General features: G+C 39.9%; 1 protein-coding gene across 2 annotated transcripts in view; it reads left to right on the top strand.

The window, feature by feature from the left end:
- The window catches only part of LOC123577160 (minichromosome maintenance complex binding protein), a 48,697-nt gene that overhangs the window by 21,187 nt on the left and 8,912 nt on the right, over window positions 1-18,598 (top strand). Inside the window, exons 5-11 of one of the 2 annotated variants that reach the window (XM_045439135.1) lie at window positions 1,821-1,922; window positions 6,934-7,078; window positions 9,472-9,623; window positions 11,005-11,105; window positions 14,602-14,774; window positions 15,148-15,271; window positions 17,070-17,187. In XM_045439135.1, coding sequence (XP_045295091.1) covers window positions 1,821-1,922; window positions 6,934-7,078; window positions 9,472-9,623; window positions 11,005-11,105; window positions 14,602-14,774; window positions 15,148-15,271; window positions 17,070-17,187 — 915 coding nt within the window. Of the gene's footprint in view, window positions 1-1,820; window positions 1,923-6,933; window positions 7,079-9,471; window positions 9,624-11,004; window positions 11,106-14,601; window positions 14,781-15,147; window positions 15,272-17,069; window positions 17,188-18,598 lie in introns of both variants that reach the window. The other variant, XM_045439134.1, reaches the window with a different exon arrangement.

The raw sequence follows: 18,598 nt of genomic DNA, 5'->3' as shown, positions 1-18,598 counted from the left end.
ATTCCTTTTCCTAATATCTCTATACTTGGTTAAAAAATTACAGGTTATGATAAGTTATTTTAAAATAAAAGTGGAAGGTTAATTTAGGACTTAACACTTGCTTAATTAAATTTCATTAAATCCTGTCACCTTTTTGTAGGAGGAAAAATGTTTTTAATAAACTTAAGTTTTCTTTGATAAAAAGAAGTAATGGAAGCTCTCTTACATATCATGGGAAAGGCAAGAAGGCAGAGAACACCAGTCAGGATTATGTTTGGGAAAGGGATTGTCTTGAGGTAGAAACTTACTAGGAAAGCAGTTATAGAGAGGACCTACAGTATATCTGCAGTTTTTTAAAAATTGCTTTTCTGATAAAAGCAAAAATATCTCCTACATTTTACTTTTTATGTGTTTTTCATGTGGTTCTATTGAAATTGATGGTAATTTTATTGTTGGGGAAAAAAACAGGTATCATAGGTGGGGATTGATCAGGCAGGTGCTTATGTAGAAAGGTGTTACCTCCATTCTAGGGTCTAGTTCTCTGGTTTGCTGATCCAGAATCTTAATTTAATCAGATTATGTAGGGCTTTTTATATTTTGGGAGTCTGACTCCTGCTTACCCGAACCTTAAGAGATCGATTTATAACCCTCATACCAGCCGTTAATTCACAGTAGAAGCTGTGCCTGGCTGAATAAAGTGTTCTAGTTCAGGGGCCAGTCTGAACAGAACAGCCCTAATTTGGAAGGTTGCCGTGAAGATTACATTCAACAAAAATGTATCTTCCTACAGTTATTTAGGGGGACCCATGAAAGATGGATTTGTTCATCTTAACACATGATGAACCAGGTCTCCCGATGTCTTTTTTTCTTTTACAGTGTTTCTACAAAGTAAAATGTGGGAGTAAAACGTGGTGCCAAATCGAATGAGTTAACTTTATAAATGCTTGCTGCCTCCCTTTTTTGAGGAATCCTAAGGCATATTAGCCTAATGTATTAATAAATACACAGTTTTGTCCAGTACACAAAATGCAGTATCACCATAGATGACCAAATCTCAGCATCTGGAAATAGGAAAATAAAATAGATGATGTGTCTGTCCACGTGTGACACTTCCGAAGGCAAATAGTTTCTATTGTTTTGCTAAAGGTCATAAGTAAAAGCACCAAACTAGGAAAACTTGGGGCCTGGAAAGAAAGCAACACGCAGAAAGCCCAGGTTGTACATATTGGCTAAGGCTCACACTTGATGTCTCTTGGGTTTGTGGGTCCTTGGGCCCTTGTTTTTTTCCTTACAAAATGGAATATATATTTTATTTTACTTCTAAGAATTTTTTTTGTACTATAAAAGTATGTACTCATTAAAGTAACATTTTAATATTACATCCTGGGTTCTTTCTTACCTCTTAGGATTTTCTAAGTGTATTTGAAATAGAGAACATGCCTCTTTTAGGGAATAATATCTGACTCCAATCTCATATCAGTTACCTCCTAATGAATATTTCATTAAGTTCCTGTTTTGTAGGCTCTGATTATTATCTATGAAAGAGACAATGGAAGTACCATGTATCCTGTTTATTAAAAAGGATTTAATTTTGTAACAGGGTGCTGTGTATTATGGATTTGAGGGAAGGTAGTATATTCATCATTACATGTGAAATGATTTTATGTCCATTTTCCTTTTTAAAAAATGACAGTTTGGATTTGGTATTTGTTTTTTAGTTCTTAATGTGTAATATTTACAATGATTTTATAAATAACATGAAAAAAGTGACTTGCTAATTACAATTTTTGTTTTTGTTTTTCTTAGTAAAATTTTAAATATACTTTTTGTGTACATCACAGCCTCAACAAGAAGTTGATTTAAACTCTCCACGAACTACCACATTGGAAAGACAAACTTTCTATTGTGTTCCAGTGCCTGGGGAATCTACGTGGGTAAAAGAAATATCCTTTATCTGAAGTTTCTTCCATATTGAATGGTTCCTGATTAATTGAAAAGACCACAATTAGGGAGGGGTACCTGGGCAGCTCAGTTGGTTAAGTGTCCACCTCTTGATTTCCACGCAGGTCATGATCCCATAGTGTGTGAGTTCAAGCCACAAATCCACCTCTGCACTGACAGTGTGGAGCCTGCTTGGGATATTCTCTCTCTCTCTCTCTCTCTCTCTCTCTCTCTCTCTCTCCCTCTTTTTCTCCCCCTCTCCTTCTTCCTCTCCCTCTCTCTTCTCCCCCTCTCCTCCCCTCTCCTCCCCTCCCCTCCCCTCCCTCTCTCTCCCTTCCTCCCTCCCTCCCCCCCACCTTGTTCACACACACCCACTCTTTCTCTCAAAATAAATACATTTAAAAATAAAATAAAAAACAATTAAATTTTGAGTTTTTAGAAACTTCATCTTTTTATGCCAATGAAGTTAGCCGGGAAAAAATTGTTCTTCATTTACAGAGGTTGGCTTTATTTTAATGAGGTGTTTTTCATTTGTCCTAAATAAGAAAGCTTATAAAACAACCCAACTATTCATTGTGGAGAAATCATAAAATTATGGTATATTCCTATAGTGAAATACTGTTGGGGCACCTGAGTGGCTTAGTCAGTTAAGTGTCTGACTCTTGATTTCATTCAGTTCAGGGCTTGATCTCACAGTTCATGAGTTTGAACCCCAAGTCCAGGCTCTGGTGCTCGCAGTGCAGAGCCTGCTTAGTATATTCTCGCTCTCTCTCTCTGCCCCACCACTGCTCACACACACACTCAAAATAAATAGAAAAAACTTAAAAGAAATACTGTTAAAAAGATTGAGGTGGCTAAATTAAAGGTACTTGAAAAGTACCATAATTAAGTAAAAACATAGTTTCAAATTAGAGCTAATGCTGAATTTCTTAAGGGAAGGCAACATGTTGGCTAGTTTGAGAGATGTGGAAACATCTTGGTGTCTTTTTTAGTTTTTAAATTGTATAATTTTTTTAGTTAGTCATTTTTTTAGGCGTAGTTCACATACCCTGAGATGCGTAGATTCTAAAGGTACACTGCAGTGATTTGGACAAATGCATACCCATTCAATTTACACCCGTCAAAGTAAAGAACTTGTGCCAGCAAGTTCCCTTGTGTCTTTTCCAGGCACCTGTCTCCTCTTGGAACCACTGTCCTGATTTCTTTCACTATAGCTTCATTTTACCTAATCTTGAGTGTCCTGAAATGGAAGCAAGAGAGAGTCTGTGTGTCTGATTTTTGTTCTGCATAACATATTTGAGATTCATCTCTGTATGTATGTTAGTAGCTCCTTCTTTTTTATCACTGATGGTATTTGTTTATATTTTTTCTGCTTGATGAGCTTTTAGGTTGTTTCCAGTTTGGAGCCTGGTGTTTTCTTTGTGAGAAGATTTTCAATTAAGTTTAACAGTTTTTTTGTGTCAGTTGTAATAAGTTGTATCTTTCAAAGAATTGTTTCAAAATCATTTAATCTAGTTGTACTCATGTCAGTATCAAAGCTTTTCATAATATTTCCTAGTTTTCCTTTTAATGTCTGGGGCATATCTAGCAATGATCTCTTTTCATTTCTAGTAATACTAATTAATTTTTCTTTTATTCTTGGTCAGTGTTAGTGGTTTGTCAGAGAACCAACTGTTTAATTTTCTGTTTTCTATCTCATTGACTTCTGTTCTTGTTTCCTTTTATGATAGTTTGGTTTTAATTTTTCTCTCACTTCTCAAAGTGGATGCTCAGATCATTAATTTCAAATCTTTTATTTCTAATATTAACATTTAAGGCTATACATTTCTCTATAATCACTGCTTTAATTGCATTCCACAGATTTTGATTTGTTGTTTTCATTATCATTCAAGGAAATTTTCTAATTTCCCTTGTGGTTTCTTCTTTGTTCCTTGATCTTTACAATAGTGTACTTGCATTCATCCACTTCATACTTAGTGCTGCTGCCATAACACTTGATTTGTACTTAAATTGTAGAGCCCCCAGTATATTATCATGTTTGCTTTAAACATTTGGCTTCTTTGTAAATTAAGAAATGAGGATGGGGCGCCTGGGTGGCTCTGTCGGTTGAGCATCTGACCTCAGCTCAGGTCATGATCTCACAGTTCATGAATTCGAACTCGTGTCGAGCTCTACAGCTCAGAGCCTGGAGCCTGCTTTGGATCCTGTGTCTCCCCCTCTGTCTGCCCCTTCCCTGCTCACGCACTCTCTGTCAAAATTGAATAAATGTTAAAAAATTTTTTTTTTTAATGAGAAAAATGTCTTTTATGTATTTTTGTGTGTGTGTGTATCATTTCTAGCTCCCTTTGTTCTTTTTTAAGTTTATTTATTTTAAGAGAGCTTGATGGGGCGCCTGGGTGGCGCAGTCGGTTAAGCGTCCGACTTCAGCCAGGTCACGATCTCGCGGTCCGTGAGTTCAAGCCCCACGTCGGGCTCTGGGCTGATGGCTCAGAGCCTGGAGCCTGTTTCCGATTCTGTGTCTCCCTCTCTCTCTGCCCCTCCCCCGTTCATGCTCTGTCTCTCTCTGTCCCAAAAATAAATAAACATTGAAAAAAAAAATTTTTTTTTAAATAAAAAAAATTAAAAAAAAGAGAGAGCTTGAGCAAGGGAGGGACAGAGAGAATCCCAAACAGGCTTAACTGACTAAGCCACCCAGATACCCCTGTTCTTTTTGCTTTTATATACAGTCATTTTCCTAAGCTTTTTTTTTTTTTTTTTTTTTAAGTACACATCTGTTGGTGATGAATGAGTTTTCTCAGCTTTGGTTCAACTGAAAATGTCTTTATTTCACCTATATTTTTGAAAGATGTTTTCGCTGGATATAGAATTCTTGATTGATAGCTGTTTTCCCTCCCCAGTGCTCTGGTGGTATTGTCCACTGTCTTCTGGCCTCCATTGCTTTTTTGATGCAAGGATAGCCATCATCTTACTGTATTCCTGTGTGTAATGTCTCTGATTTTCCTCTGGCTGCTTCTAATGTTCTCTCTTTGTCTGTGGTTTTCAGCAGTTTGACTGTGATGTGTGTGAGTATTTTTGTATTTATCTTGCTTGGGTATTTTTGAGATTTTGGATCTGTGGACTGGTACTTTTCAGGTTTCGGCCTTTATTTCTCCCAATGTTTGTCCAGTCTCTCATCATTGTGTCATTTTCTGAGGATCCACTCACATGATCATTAGATTCTTTGTTACTGTCCTCCTGGTGACTGGGCTTCTGGGAGACTTTTGTTTTTGTTTTTATTTTTATTTCAGGTATCTTATTTTTCTCTTCTTCATTTTTCTTTTTTTTTTTTGTTTGCATTTCTCTGCTAACATTCCTCATCTTTGACTCATCTCATCTTTGCTTTTAAAATTGTGAATTTTATAACTGCCCTTTAGTGTCCTTGTCTGTGAATTCTAATATCTGAGTCATCTCTGTGTTTATTATTAGTGATTTTTTTTAAAAAAAAAATTTTTTTTTTCAACGTTTATTTTTGGGACAGAGAGAGACAGAGTATGAACGGGGGAGGGGCAGAGAGAGAGGGAGACACAGAATCTGAAACAGGCTCCAGGCTCTGAGCCATCAGCCCAGAGCCCGACGCGGGGCTCGAACTCACGGACCGTGAAATCGTGACCTGGCTGAAGCCGGACGCTTAACTGACTGCGCCACCCAGGCACCCCTATTAGTGATTTTTTAAAAAAAATTTTTTTAACATTTATTTATTATTGAGAGAGACACACAGAGCATGAGCAGGGGAGGGGCTGAGAGATGGAGAGATACAGAATCCGAAGCAGGCTCCAGGCTCTGAGCTGTCAGCACAGCCCAACGCGGGGCTTGAACTCACAAACCGCGAGATCATGACTTGAGCCGAAGTCAGACGCTTAACCTTAAGACTGAGCCATCCAGGCACCCTGTTTTTAGTGATTTTTAAAATTTTTTTTAATGTTTATTTTTGAGAGAGACAGAGCGTGAGGGGGGGAGGGGCAGAGAGAGAAGGAGACAGAATCCAAAGCAGGCTCTAGGCTCTGAGCTGTCAGCACAGAGCCCAGTGCAGTGCTTGAACTCACGAACTGTGAGATCATGACCTGAGCCGAAGTCAGATGCTTAACCAACTGAGCTACCCAGGTGCCCCTGATTATTTTTAATCCTGATTGTAGGTCATATTTTCTTGTTTTTTTATCGGTAGCTAATAATGTTACTATATGCTGATATACAATATTGTAGAAAGTTTGGTTTTGTCTTATCTCAGGAATGTTGCATTTTGTTCTGATAGGTAGGTGATTTAAGTTGATCCCTTGGACCTTGTTTGTCATGGCTTGGTTTTGGGATTGGTTAAGGTGGGTATGGAGTGGCCCTTGCTGTGTAGGACACAGTCCTTATTCATGAGATGCGCTATTTCTGGGTCACACTTAAGTGCCTGATATGTTCATTAGGGTCCAGTTCTATTGTACAGTTTCCCCCAGCTGCATTTAGCTTCCAACCAGCTAGCAGCTGTTCTCTGCTAGGCCTCAAGGAATCCTGACTTGAACATCACAGGTTTCAGTTCAGCCAAAGACCCAAATGGAACCTGCACAGATTTCTGGGTGTTTATCTGCAACCAGTAGCCCTGAACTGGGTGTTCTGTTTTCTCTACCTAGCAAGGGCAGGGCCTTTACTTCTCTTTGTTGCAATTTGGGCGGTGTTCCAAGAGAAAGCTGGGAAGAATGTGGAGTTTATCCGTTATGTTTTCTTATTCAAGGATTATAACCTTACACTCCCTTACAGTGACTAGAAATCGTTGCCTTGTGTCTTTTGCCTAGTTTTACACTTCTTTATAGCAGGGGTTGGGGGCATGAGGCTAAGTTGCTACCTTCATAATCAAAACTGGAAGTCTAGTCTTCTTTTAAAAGAATGTTTTAATTTTAACCAAATTGCCAAACTAGTAATCTTTTATTGGTCCTGTAATTAGCATACCTTAGGATATTCATTTCATGGTGGACTTTTCTTAACTTATTTAACGCCTATGTTAATGCAAACCAAGCTCGAGTCAGTCCTTCAACGTCCTACACCCCCAGTCGTCACAAGAGGAGTTATGAAGATGATGAAGATATGGACCTACAGCCCAGCAAACAGAAAGACCAGCATGCGGGTGCCAGACAAGCAGGTATTGTGTGCCAGTGGGCTTTCTGTAGACTTCTCTCTCAGATTCGGTTTCAGAGTGAATTGTCGTGTGATGCAGCTCTAGATTTAGGAGCTGGCAGTGATGGGACAACCTCACTTTCAAGTTTATCACAATTACAGATGGTTTTGAGAGATTCTGCAGTACTTTTGGTCAGACTGTTTCATAACCAAGCAGTTAGGCATCACTTAGTGAAAAGTGTCTGCTCGCCTATTAGTTTGTAAGGGTCTTCAGGTGGTTAGTCAAGAAAGGCCTTTGCTCATTCTTCATACTGGTTTTTATCTCTGCTCATAAGTAATACGGAAGCATAGTACTTTATCCTGAAAATGTTTTTTTCATATCTGAAAACATCCTTTCTTATTTTCCTTTTGAGATAGTGGTATTTTAAGTTAGTGAGATTGAGAACACCAGCAGAAAACCTGAAATTGTGGCACATGAGATGACTTAGTCCTCAGCGTGAGAGCAGAAAGCCCTCGGGATAGGCAGAATTGTACTTAGTACATGTTTGTAGTGGTTTATCTCGAAATGTGCTGAAAACCCAGTGAATTCTCATTAACACAGGGAGAACGAAAGGGGCAGTGCCCTAAGAGATGAGACCATTTCAGGATTGGCATAGTTCATTCTCGATCTCACCGATCACGGTTTTTAGGAGTATTCTTTATTGTGGCAGGTAGAGAGGTTTGTCTTTCCTCCTTTTCTGTCCAGTCATTGAGCTTGAGCACCTTCATCAGAGGGCAAGTTGAAGGGAGAGGAGGTCAAACAAGTCTGTCTTGTCAGTGAGCTTCTGTAAGATTGGGCTGAGGGTGGTAAACAAAGAATTAGTAATGAATTTCACTTACCCATATGTTTTCCTACATAGTAAGTTCATATTACTATATTTCCTTAAAGCCAAGGCAGATTTTAATGTTCTTAAAATTGGGATGTTTAATAGTAAATCTATGCAAATGTGGTTATTCTTTTTCTCCACACCACCCCCCCCAAACAGTATAAATTAATGGTGTAGCATAACAATAAGTAACCTTAGAATCCAGGACATAGTAATTCTCTTATTGTCTAAGCAGTTGATGCTCTCTTCTGTTTTTTGCCTTTTGTTCGAATGTCATACTGTAGGGTTTTTTTTAATACATTTGAGTGTATTATTTATGTAAAACTTGTTTGTTGGTTTCTGGATAGTCTGTCAAGCTACATATATTTTTAAACTTTCTTTGAGATAAGTGTAGACCACATGGCAGTTGTAAGAAATAATACAGAGAGAGCCTGTATAGCCTTGACCCAGTTTCCCCTGATAACATCTTTTATAATTCTAGTAGAATATCATAACCAGGAAATGGTCATTAATACCACCCATTGACCTTATATTCACATTTCTTATATGCACTTATTTGTGTGTGTGTGTGTGTGTGTGTGTGTGTGTATTTAGTTCTGGGCAGTTTGGTCACGTGTAGATTCATGGGCCCACTACCACGGTCAAGATCCAGAGCAGTTCCTTGCCCGCCATCTCTCAAGTTGCCTTGTAGAGCATACTCACCCCTTTCCTGCTTCTCCCCTCCCCACAGATTCCTAACCCCTGGCAAACACTAACCCATTCTTTATGCTTCTGTTACTGCATGACCATATGTAGTCAGGTATACTTCAATTAAAAAAAAAAAAAAAAAAAAGATTCCAGCCTAGCATTAACCCTAAAAAAGGTTACATAAATGCAATCAAATATTACGTAAACTTTGTGGATTGGCTTTTTTCATTCAGAATTTCCTTGAGATCCATCCAAGTTGTTGCAGGTATCAGTAATTTATTCCTTTTTATTTTTTATTGCTGACCGATACTTTATGGTGTGGCTGACTATCTGTTGATTCTAATTAGTTATAAACCCTAGGCTGGGACTGCTTCAGAGATAAGAGGGTACTTTTTAATCATCTTTGTATCCCCAACAACTGGTCTGATTCCTAGTACATAATGGATGCTAATAAATATGTGGTAAATGAATATATTGCTATTATATGGTTTTATTCTGCTTAATAAGTAGAAAAAAGTTCTACCAAGGTGGGTTTGTTGTCTGTAAACCATGTATTTCTTAAAGATGTCAAAGTAACTATTAAATGTTAACTTTTAAAATACTTACACTTGAGATTTGATGGGAATTTTTTGCCATCTTATTGTAGGGAAGAAATGATTAAAATTTGCAGATCTTCATAATAATCTTTGTTCTTTTAGGTCAGATAGTAGGTTTTGTTAGCATATGTTATTTAAGAACCGTAACAACTTGAAGTTTGTGAGTTCAGCAGCACCATTTATATCAAACTTGAGAGGCTCTTTGGAATGTTCTTTATCTCTGGGAAGCCTTAAAAATGACTAAGTGCAGTGTTGTTCTTTGAATTTAGGCAGTGTTGGTGGTCTTCAGTGGTGTGGAGAGCCAAAACGTTTAGAAACTGAAGCTTCTACTGGGCAACAGCTGAACTTCTTGAACTTCTCTTCTCCTTTTGACCTGAATTTTCCACTGCCAGGGGAGAAGGGCCCTGCATGCCTTGTGAAGGTACTAAACCCTTTATAGACCCCATGTGGATACAGATGTGCTATGTGTCTCAAGTCGACATGGAGTGCTCTTAGCATTGTGTTTGTTTCCTATGGCTGCTGCAGCAAATACAACTTCAGTAGCTTTTAATAACAACAAAAATGTATCATTTTATAGGCTTTAGGTCAGAAGTCCAACATGGATCTCACTGAGGATAATATGCAGTCCTTAGGGCTGCATTCCATTATAGATGCTCCGGGAAGACTGTTTTTCTAGCTTCTAGAAGTGCTCACATTCCTTGGCTTGGGACCCCTTCTTCCATCTTCCAAGCCAGCAGCCATGCCTCTCTCTAACCATTTTTGCATAGTCACATCTCCCTCAGACTGTTGGTAGGAGAGATTCTCCAGTTTTAAGGGCCTTCATGATTATATTTGGGTCCAGTCAGATAATCCAGGATAATCTCCTCATTGCAGGGTCTTTAATTTACACACATTCCTTTTGCTTGCAAGGTAACACATTCACAAATTTCAGGGATTAGGATGTGGACCTCTTTAGGAGGCCATGTTCTGCCCACCACAGCATTCTGAAAGAATTGAAGAATATTCGAACACAGAAGTGGAACAGTTTTTTAATTCATGTCTACTGCCTTCCTTAGTCATTTTCATCTTCCTAATAACGACTTCATTTTCAACATTCTCGCCCCAAAATCCATTTCTCATTTGAATTTAAAATAAAATAGAAGGCAGCAAATCTATTGGTAGTTTGTTCTCCAGTCTTGCTTACCCTGGTTTTTTTGAAGTTTCAGAAATGATCTTGAGAATTTCCATTCTCATATTTTGTGGTTTTAACTTCAGTGGCACTTCAGTTATGTAACACAGGGACCAGAGTTAGGACAGCTTTCCTGCCATGCTTCAGTTAGGTCTCCCCAGTAGGAGGCTTTGCCAGTTACTAAAGTCCATTAAAGACAGACAACTTTGAAAGTTTGTTTTATTGTGAAAAACCTCATGGCCTGAGTTAGTGTTAATCCTCCTAATGGTACCTAGTGTGTGAATAAGTCCAAAGTTAGTCATTCTGGTTTTTTCCCCCCTTCCCTTGGTATACCTAATGGATTTTGAGTTATATAATGCATGTTTCTTGTTTAGTTGGCCATCATTCTTTGGGAAAGCCCTTTTCTTCACAGCAGTGTGGTATATTGAAAACAGACCATGGTCTGGGAGTCAGGAGTCCTGTGTTTTAATTATTAATTGCTAACTAGGAGAATGACTTCAGGCGAGTACTTTACCGCTCTTGATTTCAATTGATGAAATAAAGGAGTTGCCTTAAGGTCCATTTCCTGTATTTTATGATTTTTTGGTGTTGGTTAGTGCTAACAACATGATTTTGTGTGGTTTCCTCCTGTTAGGTCTACGAAGACTGGGATTGTTTCAAAGTAAACGATGTTCTTGAGTTATATGGCATTCTGTCTGTGGATCCTGTGCTAAGTACACTGAATAATGACGAAAGGTGGGTCTGTTTGCTCTTTTTGGGGGAACATTATTTTGATATAATTTCAAACTTGCAGAAAAGTTGGAAGATAGTTATAAAGAACTTTCTCCCTATGCCCAGATTTACCAGTTGACACTTGTGCCTCCTTTGCTCTGTCATTCATTTGTGCTCTTACATGTACACATTTTTGTGTGCATACATACATTTTTCTGAAACACTTGAGAGTAAGTTGCCTACATTACACCCTAAATACTTGAGTTCATACTTTCTAACAACAAAGACTTTCTCATACACATTCAGAATATAACTATCAGAATTAAGAACTTTGCCATGAATGCACAATACACTGACCCACAGTCCACACTTAATTTCCCCAGCTATCTCAGTCATGTTCTTTCTGGTGTTTGTTTTTTGTTGTTTTGTTTTTCTTCTTTTCCCTGGTACGGTATCCATAGGGTCACATGTACCACTAACCTGGAATAGTTCTCAACTTTTGTCTTTCTGGTCTTGATGCCTTTTTTTTTTTTTTTTTTTTAATTTTTTTTTTTTTTTTTTTCAACGTTTATTTATTTTTGGGACAGAGAGAGACAGAGCATGAACGGGGGAGGGGCAGAGAGAGAGGGAGACACAGAATCGGAAACAGGCTCCAGGCTCTGAGCCATCAGCCCAGAGCCTGACGCGGGGCTCGAACTCACGGACCGCGAGATCGTGACCTGGCTGAAGTCGGACGCTTAACCGACTGCGCCACCCAGGCGCCCCAATGCCTTTTTTTTTTTTTTTTTAACAACAGAAATTCATTGCTCACAGTTCTGGAGGCTGGGAAGTCCAAGACTAAGGTGCTGCCAGATCCAGTGTCTAGTGAGGGCTCGTATCCTGGTTTGCAAATGGCTGTCTTCCGTGTCCTCACATGCACAGAGCCTTGACACTTTTGAAGAGTAAAAGCTAGTCATTTTGTAGAATATCTCAGTTTGGGTTTGTGTGATGTTTCCTCATGATTAGATTCAGGCCATCATCTCGGGAGACATGTGATGTCTGGTTGCCCTATTACTGGTGATACTAATTTGGATTACTTGGTTAAGGTGGCATTTGCCAGCCTTTTTGTCCTACAAAGTTACTGTTTTTCAATTTGTAATAAACAAGTAATTTGGAAGGTGATACGTTGAGACTATAAATACCTGGTTTCTCATATAACATCCACTTATTTTAATATCCATTGATGATTCTTGAACCAGTTATTACTGTGATGGTGATTTTATTATCAGTCATTCTTCCTACATTTATTTATTGGCATTCTGTTGGAAGAGCAATTTCCCTTCTCTCTCATTTGTTTATTCCAGTAATTTGTTTATATCAGCATGGACGTTAGCCTGGTATAATTTTGAGATTCAGATTTTCTCATTTTGCTAGTGGGAGTCATCGTAAGCAGGCTTTGGGTCCTTGCTGACATGACTTTTTCGATTTTGAACATCTCTTTTCTGGCACATTAACAGTGTTTCAGCTTCATCTTGTCCTTCCCATGCTCCAGCTGCAGTTTCAGCCATATTTCCAAGGAGCACCAGTTTCTTTTAGGGAGGAATTGTATTTAAAAGTCTAGATCTGAGTGCTTGTGTGCTCCTTGGTACTAGGATTGGTATTGCTTCTATGCCCTTTGAGTGGACAGTGCTGGGAAATATATATACACATACTCGCACTGTATACATACAAATAAATGCACGTTTATATACACATACACATAGATCTGTGTATTTTCAAGTCTGTATATCAGAACCATGAGTTCACACTGTTTCTGGTTCCAGTTCAGCATGTAGATCGTCCTTCCCCCTTCCCATGTTTGTAACTCCTTTTCTAACAGAAAGAAGCTTGACTCTCATTATTCTCCATACATCCTACAATACAGGGAAGGTCATTGCAGAATTGGTAGTCCATAGCACTGCAAACAACAAACCTCATAACTTGAGTTCAAGATTTGTTTCCATTTCTTCTTGTTTTAGAATGAGGTTTGTAGTCAGAGTGTTATGTCCAGAGTTACTGGGGTGGGTACTTTCCTTCCCCTTGGTTCTTTTGCTCATCATTCATTTTATGTGGTCGCGTTCCTTTGCTTCCATTGTGCTTCATTTCAGAGTTTTTCTTCCATCCTTAACTGTTTTGATTTTTAAAGTCTAGAAAACATTGACATTATTGCCAAAGTTGCAGCTGTACACAAAGAATGCAGGGCTGTCATCGCCCTGCCCTGTTCCCCTCACCCTCCACAGGGAACCAGCCTCCCTTTCCACTTTTATCTTCCATGTAGTTTTGGCCAAAATAAGTAGAAACGTGTGTATTTTATTCCCCCTTTATTCTTATGGAAAAGGTGGCACAGTATATGTATTCCTTTATACTCTTTCTGCTCATTTAACAATATATCCTGAAAATCCAGATCTTCCTCATTATCTTTTGAGTTTGCCAGAAGAGTGGAATCGCATCTCGCCCTTCCCCTCCCCCGCCCTGCACACACACGATAGCTTTGTTGAGTATTGGACATTGATCTTGGTTTCTCCACAGAAAGAACTTCACTGTTAAAAAAAAAAAAAAGGTACAAAATAAAAATTTTAAAGAACTTTAAATAAATAACATTTCCGTAATAACAGTATAGCAAATTACTTTTCTCAGCTGTTTCTGGTTATGATGATTTTTCCTGCGTCGGTTACTTCATTTGCTGAGGCCACGCAGTGTACAGAGAGACCCGAATCGCTTAGGCTGGGTTGGCAGCCTGGTTTGGCCATTTACTGGCTGTGCAGCCTTGGGCTTAATTGCTGCGGTGGCTTGGTTTCCTCTCTCTAGCTGAGGGTGTTGGTGCACAGCGAAGAACACTGCCCAGCACGTAGTACGCGTCACCTAAGGGTTGTCATTGTCCTTGTGTGTGAGGGAGATAGCAGTATGAAGTGGGGACTCTAGAGCAACCTGTAAAGTCTGAAGTTCTAAAAACATTTTAGTGTTTTGTTTCAATCATATCACAGCAAATGTATCGTCTGCTCATTTATTTGGCAAATTTGAAAAACTCACACTTTATTTTCACTGCTTGACTACTCTTCAAGGGAGGTGTCGTGTAGGAATAACATTTGGGAAGAGCAATTAGGATAGAGGTGAGTGGATCTTCCACACACTGAGTAAGAGATACCTGATGGCTTTTGAGAAAAAGACCCCAGTTTGAGGGTAGCTGAGATGCTGCTGCGAAGTATTTCATGTCTCAGCTGATAGCTTAAGAGTATCTGTGTTTTGAAACAGCCTTATCAGTGACATACTCTGTTCCATTATTTGCAGCTACAGCACACTGAGTAAAAATGTTCTTGTTCTCAAAGAATAAATCCATATCCTCCTACGACCTTAACTAGCCTGAAATCGTGTGACCTGGCAATTTAGAGGGGCCGTTTTTTGTTCTTTAAGGAGATACACAGGTGGAACCGTTCTCGGCCTGAATTCTCATTTCATTTTCAGAGATGTGTCTGGGAATTGAAGCTTTATCCTGTCTCCGTAGGGATGCCTCTTCGCTCCTGGATCCAATGGAATGCACAGACACGGCTGAAGAGCAGCGAGTGCACAGTCCTCCTGCCTCGTTAGTGCCAAGAATCCATGTGGTTTTAGCCCAGAAGTTGCAGCACATCAATCCTTTACTGCCTGCTTGCCTTAACAAGGAGGAGAGCAAAACCTGTAAGTGTAAGTGCTGACGCCGTGGGGCCCAGACCGTCAGCCCCTGTGTGTGTCGGGAGCTGCCTGTGACATGTGCTCACGGTGGCGCTGAGTTGGTCAGGTCCTCGCTCCTCAGGTTGAGCTTCTCTAGTAATCACCCTTTCTCTGCCCCATTTTCCTCTGTGTTAATCCTCTTGATTAAAATGAAGCAAACGAAAGTTTACAGGCTGTCTTATTTTGAAGATTGGCATCACTTAATGACCAATAATTTAAGTCTACATTAGTTGTCTATGGACCATAGTGCTCTGTTCCACTCGGGTTTGTTTAGTTTTTTTAGCCTGAGATGCTCGAGAGGAGCCGTGTGTGTGTTCTAAATGTGGTCTCCCCTCTCCAGTCATTTCAGGTTTCATGTCCGAACTGTCTCCCGTCCGGGCAGAGCTGCTTGGTTTCCTCACGCACGCCCTTCTGGGAGACAGCCTGGCCGCCGAGTACCTTATCTTACATCTCATCTCCACAGTGTAAGTGCGGTCGTCCCAGGGTGCTGAGGGCAGCTGGGGGTGGTGTGGAAAGTGGAAGAGAGCGGGAGGGTTTCTCCGCTAACTTGTGTGTCACAGTTTATTAGCTTCATCATCAGATGGTTTTTATTCGTTCAGTGTAACAAGTGTTACACCAGATGGCAGACAAATTCCTTTTCTCAGTTTCACATTGAACCTTTTGTTTATGTCTCCCATAAATAGAAGAGCCACAGTCAGACAGAGCCTGGCTGATGAGTAAAATGAGCTGTTTCACTCTTTTTGGGTCCTGCATTCTCTGTTCATACAATCCAGGGCTCCACACAGTTCAGTGTGTGCACCTCTGACTGGTCTGTGGACATGAGCGCCTCTCCCTTGCACAGCACTGTACGTGTGTTTTCCCTGATTTCGGAAGTAACGTGTGTCTTCAAAGTTTCAGGGGCGTAAAGAAACGGGAAGTCATCTATAATCTCTCCAGTCAGAAATGATCTCTGTTAACACATCTTGGCTCATGTCCATTTCATCTTTTTTGTTTTTTTTTTTAATGTTTGTTTATTTTTGAGAGAGCAGGGGAGGGGCAGAGAGAAAGGGAGACAGAGGATCTGAAGCAGGCTCTGCAGTGATAGCACAGAGCAGACACAGGATTCGAACCCACCAACCATGAGATTGTGACCTGAGCCAAAAGCAGCCACTTAACTGACCACCCAGGCGTCCCCATTTCGTCCTTTTTGTTTGCATATGGATTGGATATATTCCTACACAGATACTCCATTGCATTCTTTTTTTTTTTTTTTTTTTTTTCAACGTTTATTTATTTTTGGGACAGAGAGAGACAGAGCATGAACGGGGGAGGGGCAGAGAGAGAGGGAGACACAGAATCGGAAACAGGCTCCAGGCTCTGAGCCATCAGCCCAGAGCCTGACGCGGGGCTCGAACTCACAGACCGCGAGATCGTGACCTGGCTGAAGTCGGACGCTTAACCGACTGCGCCACCCAGGCGCCCCTCCGTTGCATTCTTAACACAGATCTACATCTTGGTTTTATCACTGAATATATCTTAAATATTTTCCCTTTGTGATTCTTCATAAAACTTTTCAATGGCTGCACAGTATGTATTTCCTTACAGACAGTTGTACTGTTTCCATACGTGTTAGATTTCCTAGTTTTTCATTGCAGTAAACATCTTTGTACTCCAATAAATCTTTCCTTGGATACGACTTCAGACAGCCATATGTGATGGTTGAGTGCACAGATTCTGGAGCCAGACTGTAGGTTTGAATCCAGTTCTCCCATTTCCTGACTGTGTGAGCTCTGGGCATGTTAATTCAGATTTCTGTCTCAGATTTATTACCTGTGCAGCGAAGATGACCTACCTTAGAGTGTGTGGGGACTAAATGAGGCATTTAAGCTCTCTGGACAGTCCCTAGCACCTGATCAGCACTTAGGTTCTGCCTGCTACTTTTATTGCTGTCATTCTGATAAATGAACCGATCAGAGGAGTCTGCTTTATTTATTTATTTTTTCTAAGTTTATTTATCTTGAGAGAGAAGGGGAGAGAGGGGAGATCCCAAGCAGGTTCCGTGCAGTCAGGTCAATGCAGAGGTGGACACGAGGCTCAAACCCTCAACTCTGACATCATGACCTGAGCCAAAATCAAGAGTTGGACACTTAACCAACTAAGCCACCCAGGCACCCCTAATCTGCTTTATTTTTAATGACAATACCGTGCTGATCTTTGTTTGCTCTTTGGTGGAAATCAGGAAGTGACCTGAATATCTTATTGGTTGGTGTCTTTTTTTTCTAGATATACAAGAAGAGATGTTCTTCCACTGGGAAAATTCACAGTTAACTTGAGTGGTTGCCCGCGGAATAGTAGCTTCACAGAACACTTATACCGAATTATTCAACATCTTGTTCCAGCAGTAAGATCAATATAAATATTTATTTTAAACCTAAGCAGACTTGAAAAATTTATCTAATTGTCTTTTATTCAACCCAAGTATTTAACTTTGAGATTATAATAGATCTTACTCAGGGGAAACAAAGCCTGCCAAGTTCCAGAATTTAAAACCTATTCACCCCTCAACATTTCACTTTTCTGTTATTGCCTTAGCATATATTTCTGCAAATCTAACAGCACAATTGCAGGGAACTTCCTTAAAATTGTACTCTCAGTCGATGCCTGTTTGTGCAGTTTGGTATCCTTTGTGTATGTTAAAAATCTTAAATCTTTAAGTGAACCTAAATTACAGGAGCATAATTCATTTAGCTGAGGTAATAAAGATCTTTATCTCCACTGCCCCAGTTTTAATTCTTGCTTGCAAAGTCGAGCTGCCTTTGTTTGCCAGGGCATCTAGAACGAGTGTCACCGTGGGGAACGAGGGAGTTGCTTCTGAGTAGTAGTGTGACCGGCAGTGCTGACCGCTTGTTTAACTGTGCTCGCTGAGGGCGAGTGTCAGCGCTCTTCTGGGCCCTCAGGAAGCAGCAGTAGACCAAATAGACCAGCATTTCTCACACTCCTTGACTCACTTTACACTCTTAAATTATTGAGGACTCAAAGAGGTGTAATTTATTTGGGTTGTTTTTGTCATCAATTTACCATAGTAGAAATCAAAAGCTAAAATACTAATTCACAAAAATAAATCAGTTACATAGGAACATAAAATATTTTTGTAACTATAGCTTTTTCTCACACCAAAAACCATTAGCGATAAAAGTAACACAGTTTTTTGCCAGTCTCTTTAATATCTGGATTAGTAGATCGCTGGGTTGTCAAATCTGCTTCTGCATTCAGTCTATTGTAATAGGACACTTTGATTGAAGTATATGAAAGAAAGCTGGCTCCTTACAGAAAAGTAGTTGGCCACGGAAGGACTGTTTTCATAGCCTTTTCGGATACCTGTGGATATTCTTTGATACTAGACCAAAACTGCCTACGGGACATTCTCTTGAAGGATGGTTGCAGGTGTGGGATCTGTAATCTCATCTGTGAACTTGCATTCTCCACTACAGTAAATTCATTGGTCTCCCTTGCACGTTGAATGGATCTTTCATCTATGTGTGATTTTGACCTCGTGGACTCCATAAAAGGGTGTCAGCAACTCCCAGGCAGTTCCCTAGACCACATTTTGGGAATTACTGAACCGGTCAGATTTTAGATTGTGGTAGAACACCAGTAGATACTAAGTAAGTATGTAGTATGTCATTGACGTGCCCTGGAGAACAGTAATGGCCCAGGAGAAAGGGTCTTGGGGGCGCTGGGCCAGGGTGGAGTTGCTAATGTAATCCGAGTGGTCCGGGAAGGTCCCGCCTTCAGGGAATTCAGGGAGACAC

The sequence above is a fragment of the Leopardus geoffroyi genome, chromosome D2 (assembly GCF_018350155.1).
Source record: "Leopardus geoffroyi isolate Oge1 chromosome D2, O.geoffroyi_Oge1_pat1.0, whole genome shotgun sequence".
In the NCBI taxonomy this organism is placed as follows: Eukaryota; Metazoa; Chordata; class Mammalia; order Carnivora; family Felidae; genus Leopardus; species Leopardus geoffroyi.
This window is presented reverse-complemented; position numbering and strand designations above follow the sequence as displayed.